General features: G+C 50.1%; 1 protein-coding gene across 3 annotated transcripts in view; it reads right to left on the bottom strand.

Moving 5' to 3' along the window:
• Window positions 1–7,805: 7,805 nt before the first annotated feature.
• Window positions 7,806–20,020, bottom strand: part of GIGYF1 (GRB10 interacting GYF protein 1) — a 59,482-nt gene continuing 47,267 nt past the window's right edge. For all 3 annotated transcript variants that reach the window (XM_083410089.1, XM_083410090.1, XM_083410088.1), the window contains exons 26-28: window positions 18,489–18,652; window positions 17,290–17,428; window positions 7,806–14,351 (exon numbers count right to left, since the gene is read on the bottom strand). In XM_083410089.1, the coding sequence (XP_083266215.1) occupies window positions 14,284–14,351; window positions 17,290–17,428; window positions 18,489–18,652 (371 nt within the window). In that variant the 3' untranslated portion in view covers window positions 7,806–14,283. The remainder of the gene's footprint in view (window positions 14,352–17,289; window positions 17,429–18,488; window positions 18,653–20,020) is intronic.

Raw genomic sequence — 20,020 nt, forward strand, 5'->3', positions numbered from 1 at the left:
AGCTGATCAGTAAGCGATTGGGAGGGAGATAAGGGACGCTAGAGATAAAGGAGGCTGCCTGGGAGCGGGGAGGTAAAAGCCCATGGATCCTCAGGATTTTTGCATTGGGTCACCCCAAATTCACCATCGGATCACATGTCTGTGGCCACAGCATGAACCACAAAAATCTTACATCCACTGTTTCGTTCACAATATGTTTTTCTTGTTTTCCTCCTCTAAAAACTGGGTGCGTCTTACGGAGCGAAAAATACGGTAGTTTATCTTGATTTCAGTAAGGCTTTCGACAGAGTCCGCTATGATATCCTCGCGAGGAAGCTGGTAAAACGCAGGTGGAACGAGGTAACTGTTAGGGGGATTTGCAGCTGGTTGACTGACCAAACCCAAAGAAGACTCATGAATGTTTCCTCAACATCCTGGAAAAAAGTGACAAGGAGGGTTCTGCTCTGGGCCTGTTGTCGTTTAACGTCTTTATAAATGACTTGGATGAAGGAATTGAGGGGATGCTTATCAAATTTGCAGGTGACAATAAATGGGGAGGGGTAGCCAATGCCATTGAAGATAGATTTGGGATTCACAATGAATTTAACAGGACTGGAGTACTGGGCCAAATCAAACAAATGAATTGCAGAAGGGACAAATTCCTTCGAATAGCCAGCTGCACAAATATAAGATGTGGGACATTCGGCTTGCTAACTGTAAATGGGGAAAGGATCAAGGGGTCTAAGTAAACTGGAAGCTTAACGCAGGTCAATAGTGTTATGCAGCAGCAAAAAAAGCTAATGCTATTCTAGGCTGCGGGACGCGGGTGGCGCTGTGGGTTAAACCACAGAGCCTAGGACTTGCCGATCAGAAGGTCGGCGGTTCAAATCCCCGTGACGGGGTGAGCGCCTGTTGCTCGGTCCCTGCTCCTGCCAGCCTAGCAGTTTGAAAGCACGTCAAAGTGCAAGTAGATAAATAGGTACCGCTCTGGTGGGAAGGTGAACGGCGTTTCCGTGCGCTGCTCTGGTTCGCCAGAAGCGGCTTAGTCCTGCTGGCCACATGACCCGGAAGCTGTACGCCGGCTCCCTCGGCCAGTAAAGTGAGATGAGCGCTGCAACCCCAGAATCTGTCACGACCGGACCTAATGGTCAGGGGTCCCTTTACCTATTCTAGGCTGCATCAACAGAAGTCTAGGGTCCAGATCAAGGGAAGCCGTAGTACTATTCTATTTTGCCTTATTCGAGCGACGCTTGAAGTCCTGTGTCCAGTTCTGGGCACCCCAGTTTAAGAAGGATGTTGACAAGCTGGAAGGTGTGCAGAGATCTGGAAATCAAGGGTCTGAAAACCAAGCCTTGTGAGGAACGGTTGAGGGATCTGGGGATGTTTAGCCTGGAAAGAGGAGATATGAAAAGCCATATTCAGATATCTTAAGGGCTGCCAGCTTGTTTTCTCCTGCTCTGGACTTGAACCCGTGGCTTCCAGTTGCAAGAAAGGAGATTCTGACTAAACCAGGCAAAGTCGGCCTTCCAGATGTTTTGGGACTACAACTCCCATCATCCCTGACCACTGGCCCTGCTAGCTAGGGATGATGGGAGTTGTAGTCCCAAAACATCTGGAGGGCCGAGTTTGCCTATGCCTGGATTGAACATTCGGGAAAACTTTCTGACAGTAAGAACTGTTCAGCAGTGGAACAGACCCCCACGAGAGGTGGTGGACTCTCCTTCCTTGGAGGTTTTTAAAGAGAGGTTGGGTGGCCATCAGTCATGGACGCTTTAGCTGAGATTCCTGCATTGAAGGGGGTTGGACTAGATGAACATGGGGTCCCTCCCAACTTGTAAGATTCTATAAAAGGAAAAGGTTTTCACCCTTCATAGCACCAGACATGGAATGAAGCTGGATGTTGGAAGGTTCAGGACAAATAAAAATTCCTTTGCACAGCTTTGTGTTAAACCATGGAACTCTCTCCCACTTGAATGCCTTGAAGAGAGGCGTTCCTCCATAAATTTCTCTTATCGATGGCTATGGGCCATGATGTTTAAGCTCTGCCTCCGCAGCTGGGGAGGCAGCGATGCTTCTGAATTTTGCTTGCTGGAAACGGCAGGAGGGGAGATTGCTGCTCTTAAACTCTGCCTGGACATTTGCCCATCACGGGAGTGTTTAGCCCGGGACAGAGGAGATACACGAGAGACACCTTCAAATATCTAAAAAGGAAGATGGAGCAAGCTTGTTTTCTCCTGATCCGGAGGGTAGGACTCGAACCCATGGCTTCAGGTGACAAGAGGTTCCGATTGAACAGGAATAACTTCCCGGCAGCAAGAGCTATTTGACAGTGGAACAGACTCCCACAATACAGTCATGCCTCTCGTTAAATATGCTTCAGGTTGAGCGTTTTCGGGTTGCACTCTGCTGTGACCCGGAAGTAATGGAATGCGTTACTTATGGGTTTCCCTGAATGTGCAGATGCTCAAAATGACGTCATGCGCAGAAGCGGCAAATTGCGACCCATGCAGACGCGGGTTGCGTTCACTTCAGGAGGCAAATGGGGCTCCAGAATGGATACCATTCGCATCCAGAGGCACCGCTGTAGTAATAATAATAATAATTAACAATAATAATAATAATAATAATAATTTATTATTTATACCCCACCCATCTGGCTGGGTTTCCCAGGCCACTCTGGGCGGCTTCCAACAGAACACTAAAACACAATAACCTATTAAACATTAAAAGCTTCCCTAAACAGGGCTGCCTTCAGATGTCTTCTAAAAGTCTGGTAGTTGTTGTTCTCTTTGACATCTGGTGGGAGGGCGTTCCACAGGGCGGGCGCCACCACCGAGAAGGCCCTCTGCCTGGTTCCCTGCAACCTCACTTCTTGCAGGGAGGGAACCGCCAGAAGGCCCTCGGAGCTGGACCTCAGTGTCCGGGCAGAACGATGGGGGTGGAGACGCTCCTTCAGGTCTACTGGGCCTTTGAGGCCGTTTAGGGCTTTAAAGGTCAGCACCAACACTTTGAATTGTGCTTGGAAACATCAAGAGGTGATGGACTCTCCTTCTTTGGAGGCTTTTAAGTGGACATTGGATGGCCATCTGTCAAAGGTGCTTTGGGTGTAATTCTGGCATTGCACGTGGTTGCACTAGACCTTTTTTTTGGGGGGGGGGTTCCCATCTAGCACCATGACTCTACGACTGAGACGTTACCAATCCTAACGTTTGCGTTTAATAAATAAGTGTTGGGAACTACAAGGCTGGACTGCTTGCCTCTTCTAGGTAAATTAAACGACGTTTTAGGATACAGAGCAAGCCTTGCTGAAGATGACTTTGATGGCAGGTGCAAACGATGTCCAGTTAATTGCTAAAAGATAGTTCTATTCAAAAGTAAGTGACTTGCTGAACAGCGGCCCAAAAAAGGCTTTTGATAAATGTTCCTGGCCAGAGACTCTGGAGCAAATTAATGGCTCGCAGGCTAAGGTTATTTATTTATTGCATTTGTGTCCCATAAGAGGACCTCCGGGGGGGGGGGGGTGTCTCGTTTAATCTACACAAAAGCCCTGAGAGGAGGGCTAGGCTAAGAGGAGACAGCGACTCTCCCTGGTCTCAGCCTAACAGCAACCACTGCATCACACTGCCTCTCCCGGATAAGAGAGGGCCCCTTAAATAACTGGTTAAGGAACAGAGAGGAGGAATAAATGGATAGATCTCATAACAGAGGGATATTAAGGGGGGGGTGTCCCCACCAGACTAAGAGTTGCTTTTGGGACTAGTTAATAATCTAGAGGATGGATGGATGGCGGGTGATGGATTGAGGTTGAATCCTGACAAGACAGAAGTACTGTTTTGGGGGACGGGGCGGGCAGGTGTGGAGGATTCCCTGGTCCTGAATGGGGTAACTGTGCCCCTGAAGGACCAGGTGCGCAGCCGGGGAGTCATTTTGGATTCACAGCTGTCCATGGAGGCGCAGGTCAATTCTGTGTCCAGGGCAGCTGTCTACCAGCTCCATCTGGTACGCAGGATGAGACCCTTCCTGCCCATGGACTGTCTCGCCAGAGTGGTGCATGCTCTGGTCATCTCTCGCTTGGACTACTGCAATGCGCTCTATGTGGGGCTACCTTTGAAGGGGACCTGGAAACTACAACTAATCCAGAATGCGGCAGCTAGACTGGGGACTGGGAGCGGCCGCTGAGACCACATAACACCAGTCCTGAAAGACCTGAACTGGCTCCCATGATGTTTCTGAGCACAATTCAAAGTGCTGGTGTTGACCTTTAAAGCCCTAAACGGCCTCGGGCCAGTATACCTGAAGGAGCGCCTCCACCCCCACTGTTCTCCCCGGACGCTGAGGTCCAGCGCCGAGGGCCTTCTTGCAGTTCCCTCATTGCGAGAAGCAAAGCTACAGGGAACCAGGCAGAGGGCCTTCTCGGTGGTGGCGCCTGCCCTGTGGAACGCCCTCCCATCAGAGGCCAAAGCGATTAACAACTACTTGACATTCAGGAGACATCTTTAGGCAGCCCTGTTCAGGGCAGTTTTTAATGTGTGATATTTTAGTGTATTTTTTGTTTCTGTGGAAGCCACCCAGAGTGGCTGGGGAAACCCAGCCAGATGGGCAGGGTACAAATAATAAATTATTATTATTATTATAGAGGTGGCAGAGTTTGCTGACACCTCTCAATTTTCTTTCAAAGGTGGAAAAAGAAAAGTTTTTGCAAGCAGGTTTTAGGTGCTAAATTTATAAATGGGTTTACAGTAGTCATTTGAGAATCCCGATAGATGTCTGAATTAATAAAACACCAGGGTATAAATGATAAATTATTAGTATATGTTTCATCTCGGCAGCGGATGAAATTGGTTCTGAAATCAAGGGAGCAAACATCTGCAAGCAAACCGATTTTATGTTGTGCACCAGCAATATCATAACCCTTAATGTCTGAATCCTCCATCGCAAAAGGCAGCAATGACAGGGCAGCCTTGCAACGTAATTTTAAGAGTGCCATTTTCAAAGGCATTTTAGTCCAATGCTGGCTTATTCTTTCCCGATACAGCTGGCAAATAGTTTTTAAGAACATCCTACGTCTAAAGAGAAACCATTCTGGTACTGCAGTTTAAAGAAAGACCAGTTTGGAGTATCAAAAGCTTTCAACACATCTAATTTAAAAGGTTTGCCAAGCTGCTAGCTATCCTGTATAGTATTTAAGTAAAGGGACCCCTGACCGTTAGGTCCAGTCGTGGATGACTCTGGGGTTGCGGCACTCATCTTGCTATTTTGGCCGAGGGAGCCGGCGTACAGCTTCCGGGTCATGTGGCCAGCAGGACTAAGCCGCTTCTGGCGAACCAGAGCAGCGCACGGAAATGCCGTTTACTTTCCCTCTGGGGTGGTACCTATCTATCTACTTGCACTTTGACGTGCTTTCGAACTGCTAGGTTGGCAGGAGCAGGAACCGAGCAACGGGAGCTCACCCTGTCGTGGGATTCGAACCGCCGACCTTCTGATCGGCAAGTCCTAGGCTCTGTGCTTTAACCCTCAGCACCAATCCCCTGCAAAATGGATGTGATATTTGTCTACCAACTCCACTTAAATCTTGACGGGCCAATGATGGAAGGATACTCAACCGATTAGCAAAAACAGCTGCTTTTGATCTGTTACAGTTGTTCTGTTTTATATACATTATAAAATGGGTTAGGAACATTCAACACCCCCCCCCCCAAAGAAAAAGATGGATGGGAATTAAAGCAAGGAAGCTGTTGGATAAAGTGATGTGTTTTGGTTGAGAAGATGTGCAGCTGGCAGTGACTGACTTGGGAAAATGATATTGGGCTTGTGGGGGGTTAGCAGGATGAAAACAATGTGCAAACAGCAAATTCCAGGTTAGGGATCGTTAGGAAAAGGGGAAAGGAAAATTTGAATGCTACAACACTTTTGAGCAAATCTATTATTGCAATACCACTTGGAATGGATGTGGTCGCAGGACTCCCTTGAACCAGAATATCAAAAATTTGTAAAAATAAATAGAAAATTTAAGAGGGGGAGGGGTGATGGGCAAATCCTGGCAATGTATACGTGCGGCGTGACTAGAGTCCACCCACCTCACGTTCATTTGGTGGAAAGGGCCGAGCCCAAGACATTTTGCTGCCTGAAGAAGAGATTTCCTTTCCACCGTCTCTAAAAGCCCCCCCCCCTTTCATTCTTAGCCTGAGAAGACCCCCAAAGCACCAGGTTTGCCGGTGCCAACGCATTTCCCAGTTCCAGCGCAGCCGATTTAGCAGAACTGACAAAGGGCACCGTAGTAAGAACAGCCTTGTTTTGTTCCTAATGTTCACCCCAAAATAAAACAGGTTTCTTCCTTGTAAGAAGGCCTGTGAGTGAAATTACTGGCAGCACATTTCCGGTTCAGGTTCGCTTGCCAAAGCAGGTAATTTACACTATTAAGTCTTTAAAAAAACACAACAGACACACTGTGTGTATCTGGCTGTTAAGCAGAAGGGGGCATGGCTGTGGGCAGGGTTCCTGCGCAGTTGGGGCTGGACTAGATTGACTCTCTATGTCCCTTCCGACTCTGCAATTCTATGAGCCTTCCACCATTTCACGTGCAACCAGGCTGGCAGATGGCTCGCTCTTTGCCATGGGGCAGGGGCTCCACTGCGCCAGAGGCCAAGGGTCTGCTTAGTGGGGTACCACATGCTCCCCTAACCGTCTGCCTGCAGACTGTCTGGCCAGAGTGGTGCATGCTCTGGTTATCTCCCTCTTGGACTACTGCAATGCGCTCCATGTGCGGCTACCTTTGAAGTCGACCCAGAAACTGCAATTAATCCAGAATGCAGCAGCTAGACTAGTGACTGGGAGCGGCCGCCAAGACCACATAACACCGGTCTTGAAAGGCCTACGTTGGCTCCCAGGACGTTTCCGAGCACAATTCAAAGTGTTGGTGCTGATCTTTAAAGCCCTAAATGGCCTCGGTCCAGTATCCTTGAAGGAGCATCTCCACCCCCCTCGTTCAGCCCAGACACCGAGGTCCAGATCCAAGGGCCTTCTGGCAGGTCCCTCCCTGCGAGAAGTGAGGTTGCAGGGAACCAGGCACAGGGCCTTCTCGGTGGTGGCACCCGCCCTGTGGAACACCCTCCCACCAGATGTCAAAGAGAACAATTACTATCTGACTTTTAGAAGACATTTCAAGGCAGCCCTGCTTAGGGAAGCTTTTAATGTTTAATAGATTATTGTATTTTAATATTCTGTTGGAAGCTGCCCAGAGTGGCCGGGGAAACTCAGCCAGATGGGCAGGGTATAAATAATAATGCCCTGCCCTTCAGCACTTGCCTCATCCTGCCTCACTGCAGGGCCCAAGAGCCCTCGCCAGCCTGGTGCCTTCGGGGTGTGCTTCGGACTACAAATCCCATCAGCCCTGCCTTACAAGACACTGGGGCGATGGGAGGTGGGGCAACGTATACAGAAACTCCATTATGGTTTTGTGTGGCCTGCGCACTTTGGAACTCCTTGCCTCTTGATATCGAGCAGATGCCTTCGCTGTAAGCTTTTTGGATGCCTGCTAAAAACACAAAAGATTTAGAAACGCCTGCTCAGATGTTTTAGGAGGGCTGGTGTTAATTTTAACCTGCTTTAAGCATTTCAACGAATTGCATGTTTTGAACCGTGGTTGGTAATCTTTTCGGGGACGGTTCTGTTTCTTGCAAACACCACCCGAGGCTTTTTAACAATCAAACAGTGTGAGATGGATAAAAATGACGAAACGAAAGGCGAAAACGAAAGGGACGAGGCCTTTGGATCGCTTGGCCAACCTGGAAGGAGATCCCATCCGAATCTAGGAAGTCAGCAGGCGGTTCCACAACCATCTAAGCTTTTATTTCCTTGCAAACTTTGCAGGGTGAAAGAGAAAAACTTTGTTATTTACAAAAGATGCATTTTGGGGGGGGGGGATATTGTACAGAAAGGGGCGGGGCGAAGGGGATTTGGCATCTTTAACACCCATGAATATTTATACATATAACCCCTAATTGAAAAGCCAGGACAATTCCTACGTCTTTTTCCAGAGGAGAGAGGAGCATAACAAAAATTCGGGGGGGGGGGGCCTGGCAATTATGTACAGCAAAGAGAACCCCCCCAAACTTAAGGCGCAGGAATAGAAGCTTAACAGTCCTACCTCCACCCCCCCACTTGAAACAAGAGGGGTGGAAGCGTTCACCCCCCTGCCACGTTTCGCACCTGGGGGGTCAGAAGCTACAAAAAGAAGTCCGTTTTTGTTGTCGGGGAGGGGGGGGAATAGTCTTTTAACTCCTTTAGTAATCGTCTTCCTCGGCTGCCGTGGCTCCATCCGACGCCCCACGGGGGGGACACTCTCTTTGCAGAGGCGGCAGAGGAACCCAGGAGTCCTGCGGGCAGCTGGCTGAGAGAGAAGCTTGCCCCTCCAGTGAAGAAGTTAAGTCCTCGGGCGGCGACCGCCCTTAACATTCAGCGAACCACAAAGTTCGGGGGGTTTCCCCCCATCTCTCGGAGTTTAAGTCCGTGCCGATTTCGCACCGGAGGCGGGGGGGAAATACACACACACACACAACAAAACAAATCGGAAAAAAGCTCTGTAAACATGTTTCCACTCTCAGTAGGAGCTGGGAGGCCAAGTACGCCCCATCACAGTTTCGTGTAATACTTGAGGGGAGAAGGGGGGGGTCTCTTCTCCGCGCCGACGGCAGCAGCAGCAGCAGCAGCAGGGGGGAGGTAGATGGGCCTCTAGCCAACCCTTGGCTGATGAGGGCTAGAAGCATGAAAAAACAAAAGGAGTCGAGCAGGATCCGCACCCAAGAGTCCAGAGGAGGGTGGGAAGGTTGCACAGGTCCACTGCCACCCCGACCGTCCGCCTTCTGCCAACGTAGAAGCAGGTGAGCCCCCCCCCGCTCGTCTCCCGCCGGCCCCTGTGCCGAGCGGAAACCGCGTGCGGGGGACCCAGGCGTCCGGGGGACCCAGGCGTCCGGGCGACGGCTCTTTTCCGGCTTCGCAGCACCCCCTCCCCAAACCCTCGCGCCGCTCAGAGCTGGCACAAGTTCTAACACCCCTTTGGTTGGCTCAAGAGGCTTTGAGACAAAAAATTATAATGCACACACACACACACACTCCCCGATCGAAGCACACCCACCCACCGGAACAAAAAGAGGTCGCCGCGCCCTCCGCCAGAAATCTCGCCCCTCCCCAGAAGCAAGTCAATTTGTACAATTTAAGGCATCGGAAAAAACGCAACAACGGAAAACAACCACCCCGCAAAGCTTTTCGCTAATTTTGGGAAACGGCGAGATTTTGGGATGCCGCGGGAGACGGAATGGGGAGAGACGCCCTTTTCTGAGACCTTCCCCAAAAATGGCCAAATCGGCAAACCGGGACGCGGAGCATCCCTCGGTCTCTTTCTGTCTCCCCCGTCCCAGCGGCCATCGCAAAGCGATCCGTTCCCTTTTCTCCCCAACGTGCGGGACTCTGCCGTCCCTTCTGGCACCCGGTAAAGCGGAAAAAATTAAAACCAAGTTCCCCCAAAGCAAACACACATACCAATAAAAGGGGAAAAAAACTCAACACGTAACCCTCCCACACTGGCAGCCAGGAGAGGTCGAACCCAGCACTTTTTACATTCATAGTCACATTCCAAATGGTTGCCCCCCCGACCAAAATACACACACAAATATATATATATATCAGTTAAAGAAAGGCATTGATGCTGCTGCTACTACGACTAAGGAAGGAAGTACTTGTGTCTCACAAACACGCAAAAAAAAAAACCCAAAACATTGTCTTATGTAGAGAGAAACTGGCATCAGAAATCGGACTCTTTCCTCCGGGGAGGGGGGCAAAGGCGGAGGAAGAGGAGCCCCACTGTAGTGGCGGCTGTGGGGTTGCGCACCCCCCCCCCGGCCCCAACGCACAACCCCTTTCTACCATCTTCACATTTGGTGGATTTCCTCTCGAAACACAGCAACAAAAACCCCACGTAAATTTGGGGTGGGGGGAAGAAGGGGTTTGGGCCCCCCCTCCTAAGCGCGAATAGCCCCCCCCCCCACCGTCCCGATTAACAGCTGGAATTAAAACCTTTCCCCAGCTTCTTCATGTGCTACAATTCTTTTTTTTTTAATCTCCTTATTGCTCGGGGTTTTTAATATATTTTTTTTAAGAAAAAACACCCATTGATAATACTGGGAGAACAACACACACAAACACACACCCACACCCCAAGACCAATAGGTGGTTGAAGGTCATTTTCGCGCGCGCCCCCCCCCCCATAAACTGATAAGGCAAAAGTTTTGCGCACAAATGCGCGTGAACAAAACGGACTCTGCATGTAGGAAAAACCAAGCATTTATGCAATTGAAGATGCTCGAGAGGTGGGTGGGCGAGGTGGGGGCGGCAAACCCGCCCATCGCTTTCGCGGACGGGGAACGCACCCCGTTTCGCTCACAGTCTCTCGCACGCTTCTCACAGACTGGGGAAAAATAATAATAATATTATTCTAAAGAGCTGGGCGGGCGTTTCCTCCAGTCAAGAGAGGAAGGGGCTGCGTCTCTGTCATTCTACTCTTGAGACCCCCCCCCCAACAAAGGACTCCCCCTGGATTACAGGTCAGGGTGGGGGAGTCTCCCGCTGCCACAAAACCAGCTCTTTTTTTTTTTTGTAAACTTTGCCCGTACCTTGATAAAAAGAAATGCACGAAGGAACAGAGGAGTCTTAGGATTATTTCAGTTCGCAACCCCGTCCCGAGGTTTCGGTGCAAAAGGAACAAAGAAAGGGGGGGGGAGGAATATCCCAACAGGACACACAAAAAATTATATGGCAGGACGGTGCGGGAAGGGGAAAGACCCCCCCCCAACAACCGCGCAACAAAGCCCCCCGTTTTGCAAGCGAGCGATTGAGACGAGGGTCTGACGGCGATAACAGCCCTTGATTGGCAAAGGAAGCAGCTTTCCTAAAATACATTCTTGAGGCAATATCCTTCTCCGCCCCCCCCCCCAGGGCAAAAATAAAATAAAATGAGGACAGGGTGAAATGGTACCAAGTCTTCGGACGCGAGAGATGCCATCTCCGTAGCTTGTTGCCCGTTCGGCAGGAGAGACGGACGGGTGCCGCTCTCATTGAAGAGGTGGAGGAATAATGCCAAAGTTCGCCACCTTGGGACCCCCCCCCCCGACACACACACTCCAAAGAGGACGTCTACTCAGGAGGAGGCCTGACCCGCTATGGGGACCCCCCTTCCCGCCCCACTGCCGCCAAAGGGGGAAGCAGCTTTTGGAGTCACAGAAGAGGAGGAAGAGGAGGAGGAGGTGGCCCTCAATTCGGGGCCCCTGGGGTGGGGTCTCCCCTCCTCCGCAGATGAATACTGACCAGAAGGTAAAAGCGAGTGGGGCAGAGGCACCGGGGGGGGGGGGTGTCCGATCCCCCCTCCACCCTGAAAAAACGAGCAGCCTTCTTCCATCCTACTTTGAGAGAGAGAAAGAGGCGGAGAGGGAGGACCGGACCTCTCCAAGCCATCGCCTAGTCCTCCTAACTTGTAACACAGGAACCATTAAAAAACATCACAGTATTTTAAGTGGGGGGGGGGTAATCAAAACAACACACACACACACACAATCGATCCTTCCGAGTTTGTGGTCTCGCGCAAACATAAAATACGGAACATCAGAAGATTGAAAACAAAAAACCGCGATGGGCATTCCAGCGTTTTGGTCATGAGCGAGGGATTGTTTCCCGAGGGGGGGGGTGTATTTTTTGTCGCTTGCGTCGCGGCTCGAAAGCTGCGTTCGTTTAAAGGATTTCTCCCCCCCCCCTTTCTACACACACACACACATACACACCCTGCCTTAAAAAAAACGCACAATGCCACAGAGAGGAGGAGCCAATGGCACCAGGCAAGAGCGCCTCCGAGACCTTGGCGCGACTGAGCGAGAGGCACCCTTGGGCCGGGGGCGTTCGCAACAATAAGCCCCCCCCCCAAAATAACAAGAGCAGGTGGGCTTTTGCAACGACACACACGTTTACCAGCGAGGTGCGGAAGACGATGAGGGTCTCCCTGCAGCCTCAACCTGTGAGTCTCCGTGAGAGGGAGGTTATAAAGAGAGGTTGGGTGGGGGGCTTAAGAAGGGGGGAGGGAGAAGGAAATTGGTTTCCTATGACCCCCGGCCGCCCCCCGGGGTTCTGACTTCCAAGTAGTACCTTGTGTGCCCCCGGCGACACCCCCCACCCGCGTGGGAAGGGCTGTAAACAGAACAAAAAATTAAGTTCCTTGCGAGCTCACGCGCACGCAAAAGAAAATCTCCGTTCAAGCATTATATATATATATAGATATAAAAGGTTATCATCTGTAAATATACTATATATATATATATACACACACACAAGCACAACCACAGCTACATATGCACAGGAAAAGCACACCCCGAACTGTCAGCTTCCTAAATCGGGGTGCAATTGTGTGTGGAAGGGGGGAAGAATTTAATCTTAAAAACGCAGTTTCTCCCGAGAGTTGGAGACCGCGAGTAAGACATTGGCGGGGGCTTCCTGGTTTTAAAGTGAGATTTTAAGAAGGAAGCACATCCGCCACCCCCCCTTTACAAACAGCTCTTTGTTGCTCTTGAACACCATTTTGTAACAGGCAGCTTTTGGGGTTTGGGGGGGTGGAAAAAATAAACGTGGTTCTGCAGCTTCGAAATTGTCGCCCGAGGATGCAATACATTCAATTCTGCTCTGAGTGCACCAGGGAGATAATTCCTGACGTCGGTAAATTAACTCAGGTCTTTTTCTCCTCAAAAACAACGAAAGGGGGGGGGGGGGACAACACTTTCAATAACGATTTGATTCTCAAATGTGTACACCTTAAAAAAAAGGGGGAAGAAATCGGGGTGGGAAAGGAGGGTAGGGAAGGTTTTTAAAAAAACAAAAAACGCACGCAAACGCACAAAAACCCCAGAAGACTCACAATGCGCCCCCCCCACCGCCATTCTCCCTTCGGAGTTTTTCCCTTCCTCTCCTTATATCTCAGAATGGAGAAAAAAAAAGTGCGTCTCATGCAGACATGCAAAACAGTCGCCGGGGGGGAAAAACACGTCGCCTTCTGTAGCTCGCAGGTTTGTACGGTAATTCGCAGGTGGGGGAGATTTCGAAAAAGGCGGCTTTTGAGAAAAAGGAAGGCTCTTCGCTTTGCGGGATTCCTCGGATGAAGCCAGAAGGTTTCTTCTTGCGGAGCCGACAGGAATTCTTGGGGCCGGGCTTGCGGAGCGAAAGCAGCTTCTGGTACGAGCAAACCCGCTTCGACATTAGTGTGAAATTACTCTTTTTGCAAAGTTCTCTTTCCCCCCCCCCTCCTCCTTTTTTCCCTTTGATTATAAAAAAAAAAAATCCACAAAAAAAACACAGATAGAATTGTAATGTCCGGGGGGGGAGGGGTAGGCATTTGTGCAATTTTCTTTTTTTAAAAAAATGACGACAAGAACAACAACAGAAGAAAAAAAGTCTTATAAAAAATGGCCTCTTCGTAAGAGAAAATATATATACTGTGCGGGGCAAGTCTGAACAGTATTTACACAAATGTATATATTTATATTTATATATATATATATATAGTTATCCAAACAATGGTAAAAAAAAAACAACACAGTTCCTTTTTTTTTCTAAGTGCATTTCTTCAAGTTTTTCTTTTTTTTGTCTTATAAATCTTTTTTATATCAAGCCTTTTGTGAAATTGCCATTCACGTTTTTTTGTTTTCTGAAAACTTATCCCCGTGTGAAAAATAAGTGTTTTCTTCTCAAAGATAAAAATTTTTGTAGGTTTTTTTAACGATTTTCTTTATATATATATGTATGTAGAAAAAAAAATCTGCGATTCGATTGCAAACAAAAAAATTCTTTTTTTCCTCTTTTTTTTTTTCCTTTTTCCTTTTTAACAAGTCGCTGTAAAAAAAAGTTCTTTTTTCTTTTCTTAGATAAAGTGCATCGGCATTAAAAAAAAAAAAAGTTTTTGTTCGTTAAGGTGCTTGTTTTTGTTTTTTGTTTTTTCTCGTAAGGAAAGAAGTGCTTAACATCCACCTCCTGGCCGGTGTCCAACTGACCGTTGCCGCCACTGACCGCTCCCTCCCCACGACTTCCGCCCTCCGGTCCAGGAGGGGAAGGGGGGGTGATGATTGGGATGGGGGCACCTGGCCGCCTCTCTTGCAGTGCACATTCAGCCGAAACTGAAATTGGTTAGATCAAGGCAGCAGCGGCAGAGATACAGAGAGAGAGAGAGAGAAGAGAGAAGAGATATAGACACAGAGAGATGAAAACGAAGAGATATTCCTATTGCTGTGAAGAGCAGTAGTCCTCCACCGTTTCCAGCTCGCTCGAGGAGCCGTGAAGAGCGTAACCTGGAAGGAGAAGACACGGCCCGTCAGGCAGGAGGACAATGCCCCCCCCCAATCTATCTGACCCATCCTTCCGCCACCCAATCATTCCCTCTCCTTCCCGCCCTGGAAGCCCATAGCAGTGGTTCCTAACCTTTCTGGGGGCATGCCCCACCGAAGCATCTCTAAAAATCCTGATGCCCCCTGTGACATATACAGTGGTACCTCGGGTTAAGTACTTAATTCGTTCCGGAGGTCTGTTCTTAACCTGAAAGTGTTCTTAACCTGAAGCACCACTTTAGCTAATGGGGCCTCCTGCTGCCGCCACGCCACCAGACCACTATTTCTGTTCTCATCCTGAAGCAAAGTTCTTAACCTGAAGCACTATTTCTGGGTTAGCGGAGTCTGTAACCTGAAGCGTAAGTAACCTGAGGTACCACTGTACCGTATTTTTCCATGTGTAAGACGACCCCTATTTTCTGAGCCCAGAATTAAGAAATAAATAATTGCAACGTTCCGTGTGTAAGACGAGCCCCCATTTTAAACTTAAGAAATTGGGGGGGGGGGGGAATACAGCGGACGCTCATGTTGCGAATGTGATCTGTGCAGGGTGCATGTTCGCAACCCGCGTCTACGCATGCGCGGTTTGCGATTTGGCGCTCCTGCGCATGCGGAACTGCCGACACGCGGAAGTAACCCATTCCGGTACTTCTGGTTTTTGGCAGTCCGCAAACTGAAAAAACACAACCTGAAGCAGCTGTAACCTGAGGTATGACTATACAGTGGTGCCTCGCAAGACGAAAAGAATCCGTTCCGCGAGTCTCTTCGTCTAGCGGTTTTTTCGTCTTGCAGAGCAACCCTATTAGCGGATTAGCGCTATTAGAGGTTTAGCAGCTATTAGCGGCTATTAAAGGCTTAAGGGATTAGCGGATTAGCTGCTAAAAGGCTATTAGCAGCTTAGCGCTTTAGAAAAAGGGGTTGGGGAGCGAAAAAACCCCTCAAAAATCGCAATACATTTTCATCTTGTGAAGCAAGCCCATAGAGAAATTCGTCCTGTGAAGCACCTCTGAAAACGGAAAACCCTTTCGTCTTGCGGGTTTTCCGTCTTGCGAGGCATTCGTCTTGCGGGGCACCACTGTATAGTCTTATGCACGGGAAAATACAATGATTCTTGTTATTCAAAAAGTGAACTCCTATTCATGTGGAGGAAGGCTAAAAGGCAATCAACTTGGTCTAAACTAGGGTTACCAGCCGTCCCCGGTTCCCAGAGACAGTTCCCGGATTTGCAAATCTGTCCCCAGGAAACTTGGCAGCGGCAGCCTCAGAGGTGGCTCTGGCTGGCTTCAGGATTTGCTCGCTGTCGTGGCGCCCGCCATTTTTTCTGCGCCATAGCAGCAAGCAGCTCCTGGAGCCAGCCAGAGCCAACTGCACTACCAGGCTGGCCCCTCCTGGACAACGGCGCCTGCCCGTGACTCCAGAGCCTTCCCTGATCTGTCAAAACAAAGGGGGCAGGAGATCGGGGAAGGCTTGGGAGTCACGGGCGTCCGGCGTGCCCTTGCCCGGTTTTTTTAAAAAAACTGCAGATTTGTGTTTCACAGGGTGTGAAAGAAGGGCTTTGCACCTTTATACAACACAGTGGTACCCCGCAAGACGAATGCCTCGGAAGACGAAAAACCCGCTAGACGAAAGGGTTTTTCGTTTTCTGAGGTGCTTCGCCAAACGGATTTTCCCAAGGGCTTGCTTCGCTAGACGAAACAGCCCTGCCTCTCCTGTCATGGCGATGGTCACTGCACGCACGCTCGCTTCCCCGCTCCTCCGGCTCCCTCCCACCTTCCGGCTGCCGACTCCTCCGGCTCCCTCCCACCTTCCGGCTGCCTCGCGCCGCTGCCCACCGCCCTCGCGCGCTCCCCTCAGGAGCCGTTGCCGCCAGCAGCCAGCGTTGCAGCCAGAGTCGCGCTCCTGAGCCCCGCCGCCCTCCAGCAGCCGCGTCACGCGGTGTCCACAAGGCGCGGGTGAGTCCAAGGACCGGCTGCGGCAGCTGCCCTGCTTCTCCCCACCCCTCCCCGCCGTGGTGCTTGGCAAGACGAAAAAACTCGCTCTACGAAAAAACTCGCGGAACGAAATAATTTCGTCTTGCGAGGCACCACTGTATGCATGTCTGCTTGGCCCAAGGGTCTTTTGCCCTATCACCCCCACTACAGTGGTACCTTGGGTTACAGATGCTTCGGGTTACAGACTCCGCTAACCCAGAAATAGCACCTCGGGTTAAGAACTTTGCTTCAGGATGAGAACAGAAATTGTGCAGCGGCAGCAGCGGGAGGCCTCATTAGTGGTGCTTCAAGTTTCAGGTTAAGTACGGACCTCTGGAACAAATTAAGTACTTAACCCGACGTACCACTGTACTGACTCCCTGTTGCTACTCAGCTTCAAAAAAAAAAAAAAAAAAAAAAGCGTCCCCGGATTCATTGAAAAAAATCTGGTAACCATAGTCTAAACAAGCTTCCAAATTGCCCCCCCTAAAAATCAAATAGGCCCCCCTCCCCATGCAGTGTGTGTACCAGGTTGGAAACCACAGCCCTACAGGAATTAAGGCAACAGAACTGGAGCAAACAAGGGACTCCAGACAAAAATGGGTTAAGGACCCGGGGGTGGGAGTTTTAGGGACCCCCCCCTTGGGGAGGGGGCTTGGAGGGGGATGGGGGTTCCCACCAGAGCTGTCTACCTTCCCTTTTTTTGCGGGAAATTCCCTTATTCCAGCGCCGTTTCCCGGATTGTTAGATATCCCGTAGACTGTCCCCAGGACAGGTGAGGCTGCTGATCCCTTATTTTCAAATCTGAAAGTTGACAGCTATGGTTCCCACTACCTGGCTCCGGTTCCCGTACCCCACAGGAGCCCCAGTCCCAGCCCAACTTTCCCTCCACCCCTGGATGCCCAGGTCTCGCCCACCGCCAGGCCTCTCACCCAGGATGCTGGGGTCCGCGTGAAGCATCATCGGGCGCCTCTTGATCTTGGCGGCTTGGCTGTTCTCAAAGGAGGGGGCCTTGGGGCTGTGGTTGGACTGGAAGAGGGACTGCAGGCCACTGGAGGAGAGCCAGGCTTCCTGCGAGGAACACAAAAGGGCATGGCTTGAAGGGAGACCGGACAAAAACGCCCAGGGCGCGAAGCCTGATTTAACACTCCGTGTCCTTTTCATGGCGTTTGTAGGAGGGGCCTTTGTTTTCGCTTGTTTTTATTGTGCATTTTGCGTTCTGAACCACCCGGTGATCTTCGGGTGAAGGAGTGAGGAGTAACTGACAGCCTTCAGTGCAGGCAGGTGAGAGCCAGATCACTGGGGCACCCTATCAGCTGAGCTGGCAGCCAAAGACAAAGACACACACATACATATACACATATATATATATATTTTATATATATATATATATATATATATATGCTTTCGTAGATTTTCACGGGTACAGGAATGCAGGTTTTGGTGTCGCCTAGACACCCCAACTTTTACACAGGAAGACACCCGAGGACACCAAAACCTGCATATATATATATATATATATATATATATACACACACATATATATATATATATAAATTGAAGGACGTGGGTGGCGCTGTGGGTTAAACCACTGAGCATAGGACTTGCTGATCAGGTCAGTGGTTCGAATCCCCGCAACGGGGTGAGCTCCCGTTGCTCGGTCCCAGCTCCTGCCAACCTAGCAGTTCTTTATCTCTACCGTCCCTTATCTCCCTCCCCGATCGCTTTCCGATCAGCTGCTTCCTTTCAACACCCCCTTCCCTCTTTCTGAAAAAAAAAGCATGATCTGCTTTTTGCCCCTGGGCAATTCGGCTCCAGGGTCCACACATTCGCTCCACAAGATGATCAGACATTTCCCCTTACTTTTTAGGAAGAAAAAGGTGCATCTTATGGCGCGAAAAATACGGTCTTTAAAACGAGTGTCGTCGGTGATCCGCAGGTAAGCAGATGTCGGCAAATGCATCCGGTTTTTTGCTCTTCAAAATATGGCCACCCTACCAAACCTTGCTGTTTTTCGGGAGGTTCTCAAGTCAAACGTGACCCGGGTGGGACTTCCCTTGCCTCTTCTGCATATGTTGACACCTGGGGGTGGGAGACCGATGGCCGGTTCCCGCAACCGAGCGCCGCTCACCTGCTGCTGCTGGCGCTGCTGGCTTGCTCTCTGCTTGGCACGGCGCTCCAGGAACTGCTTCGCGAACTCTTTGGCTTCCACCGTGTCTCCCAGGTAGGAGCGGATGCAGTCGTGGACGTCGTAGGGGGACTCCACCTCCTTCAGGAAGGCCACCACAGTGGGGACTGGGTTGGGGTGGTGTTTTGGGGGTGGGGGAGAGGATGGCGGAAGAGAGAAGAGGAGAAACAGGATATTGCCACATCCTATCGCAGGGGAAAGGGGGGGGGGAATTCCCATCCTTCCCTAGATGGATGCGTGGAAAGAGGGGGAGAAAACATCAACCGTCCCTCCCGGCTGCAAATGATAACCAAGAAAACACAGCAAGGCCTCTGTCTGGGTTGGGATGGGCAGAACAAGGGGAAGAGTCTTGGCTTTTATTTCTTTGCTTTTTTTCTATGTACAGCGGACGCGCGGGTTGCAAACGTGATCCGTGTGGGATGCACGTTCGCAACCCGCGTCTGCGCACACCGGGTTGTGATTTATCATAATACAGTGGTGCCTCGCAAGACGAAAAGAATCCGTTCGGCGAGTCTTTTCATCTTGCGGTTTTTTCGTCTTGCGAAGCAAGCCCATTAGCGGATTAGCGCTATTAGCAGTTTAAGGGCTATTAACGGCTTTTTAAGGCTTAAGGGATTAGCGGATTAGCTGCTAAAAGGCTATTAGCAGCTTAGCGCTTCAGAAAAAGGGGTTGGGGAGCGAAAAAAACCCTCAAAAATCGCAAGACATTTTCGTCTTGCGAAGCAAGCCCATAGAGAAATTCGTCTTGCGAAGAGCCTCTGAAAACGGAAAACCCTTTCGTCTTGCGGGTTTTCCGTCTTGCGAGGCATTCGTCTTGCGGGGCACCACTGTAATAGTAATAATTTATTATTTATACCCCGCCCACCTGGCTAGGCTTCCCCAGCCACTCTGGGCGGATTCCAAAAAAATATTAAAATATTGTAATACATCAAACATTAAAAGCTTCCCTAAACTGGGCTGCCTTCAGATGTCTTCTAAAAGTCTGGTAGTTGTTGTTCTCTTTTACATCTGGTGGGAGGGCGTTCCACAGGGCGGGCGCCACCACCGAGAAGGCCCTCTGCCTGGTTCCCTGTAGCTTTGCTTCTCTCAGTGAGGGGTGGAGACACTCCTTCAGGTATACTGGATTTGGCACTTCTGCACATGCGCAAAGTGTGACTTAGCGCTTCTGCGCATGTACGACCGACGAAACCCGGAAGTACGGGTTTCGGCGGTTCGCAACCCAAAAAAAACACAACCTGAAGCGGCTGTAACCCGAGGACTGTATACATGCAGTCTTTGTGGGACAACTGCTTTTAAAAACATGCTTTATTTGTTCCCGTTTATTACAGATGGCTTCCCGTTTACGAAAAATGGGCGTTAAGTTGGGGGGGGAGCCCGCCTCACAGTGCTTCCAACTCACGAGGAGGCCTTCCCTGGACCCTGAAGAGGACGCCCGCTTTGGGCTCCAGGGAGGGTCTCCTCACGAGGCAGAGATG

The sequence above is a fragment of the Podarcis tiliguerta genome, assembly GCF_965153285.1.
Source record: "Podarcis tiliguerta genome assembly, chromosome: 13".
Taxonomy (NCBI): Eukaryota; Metazoa; Chordata; class Lepidosauria; order Squamata; family Lacertidae; genus Podarcis; species Podarcis tiliguerta.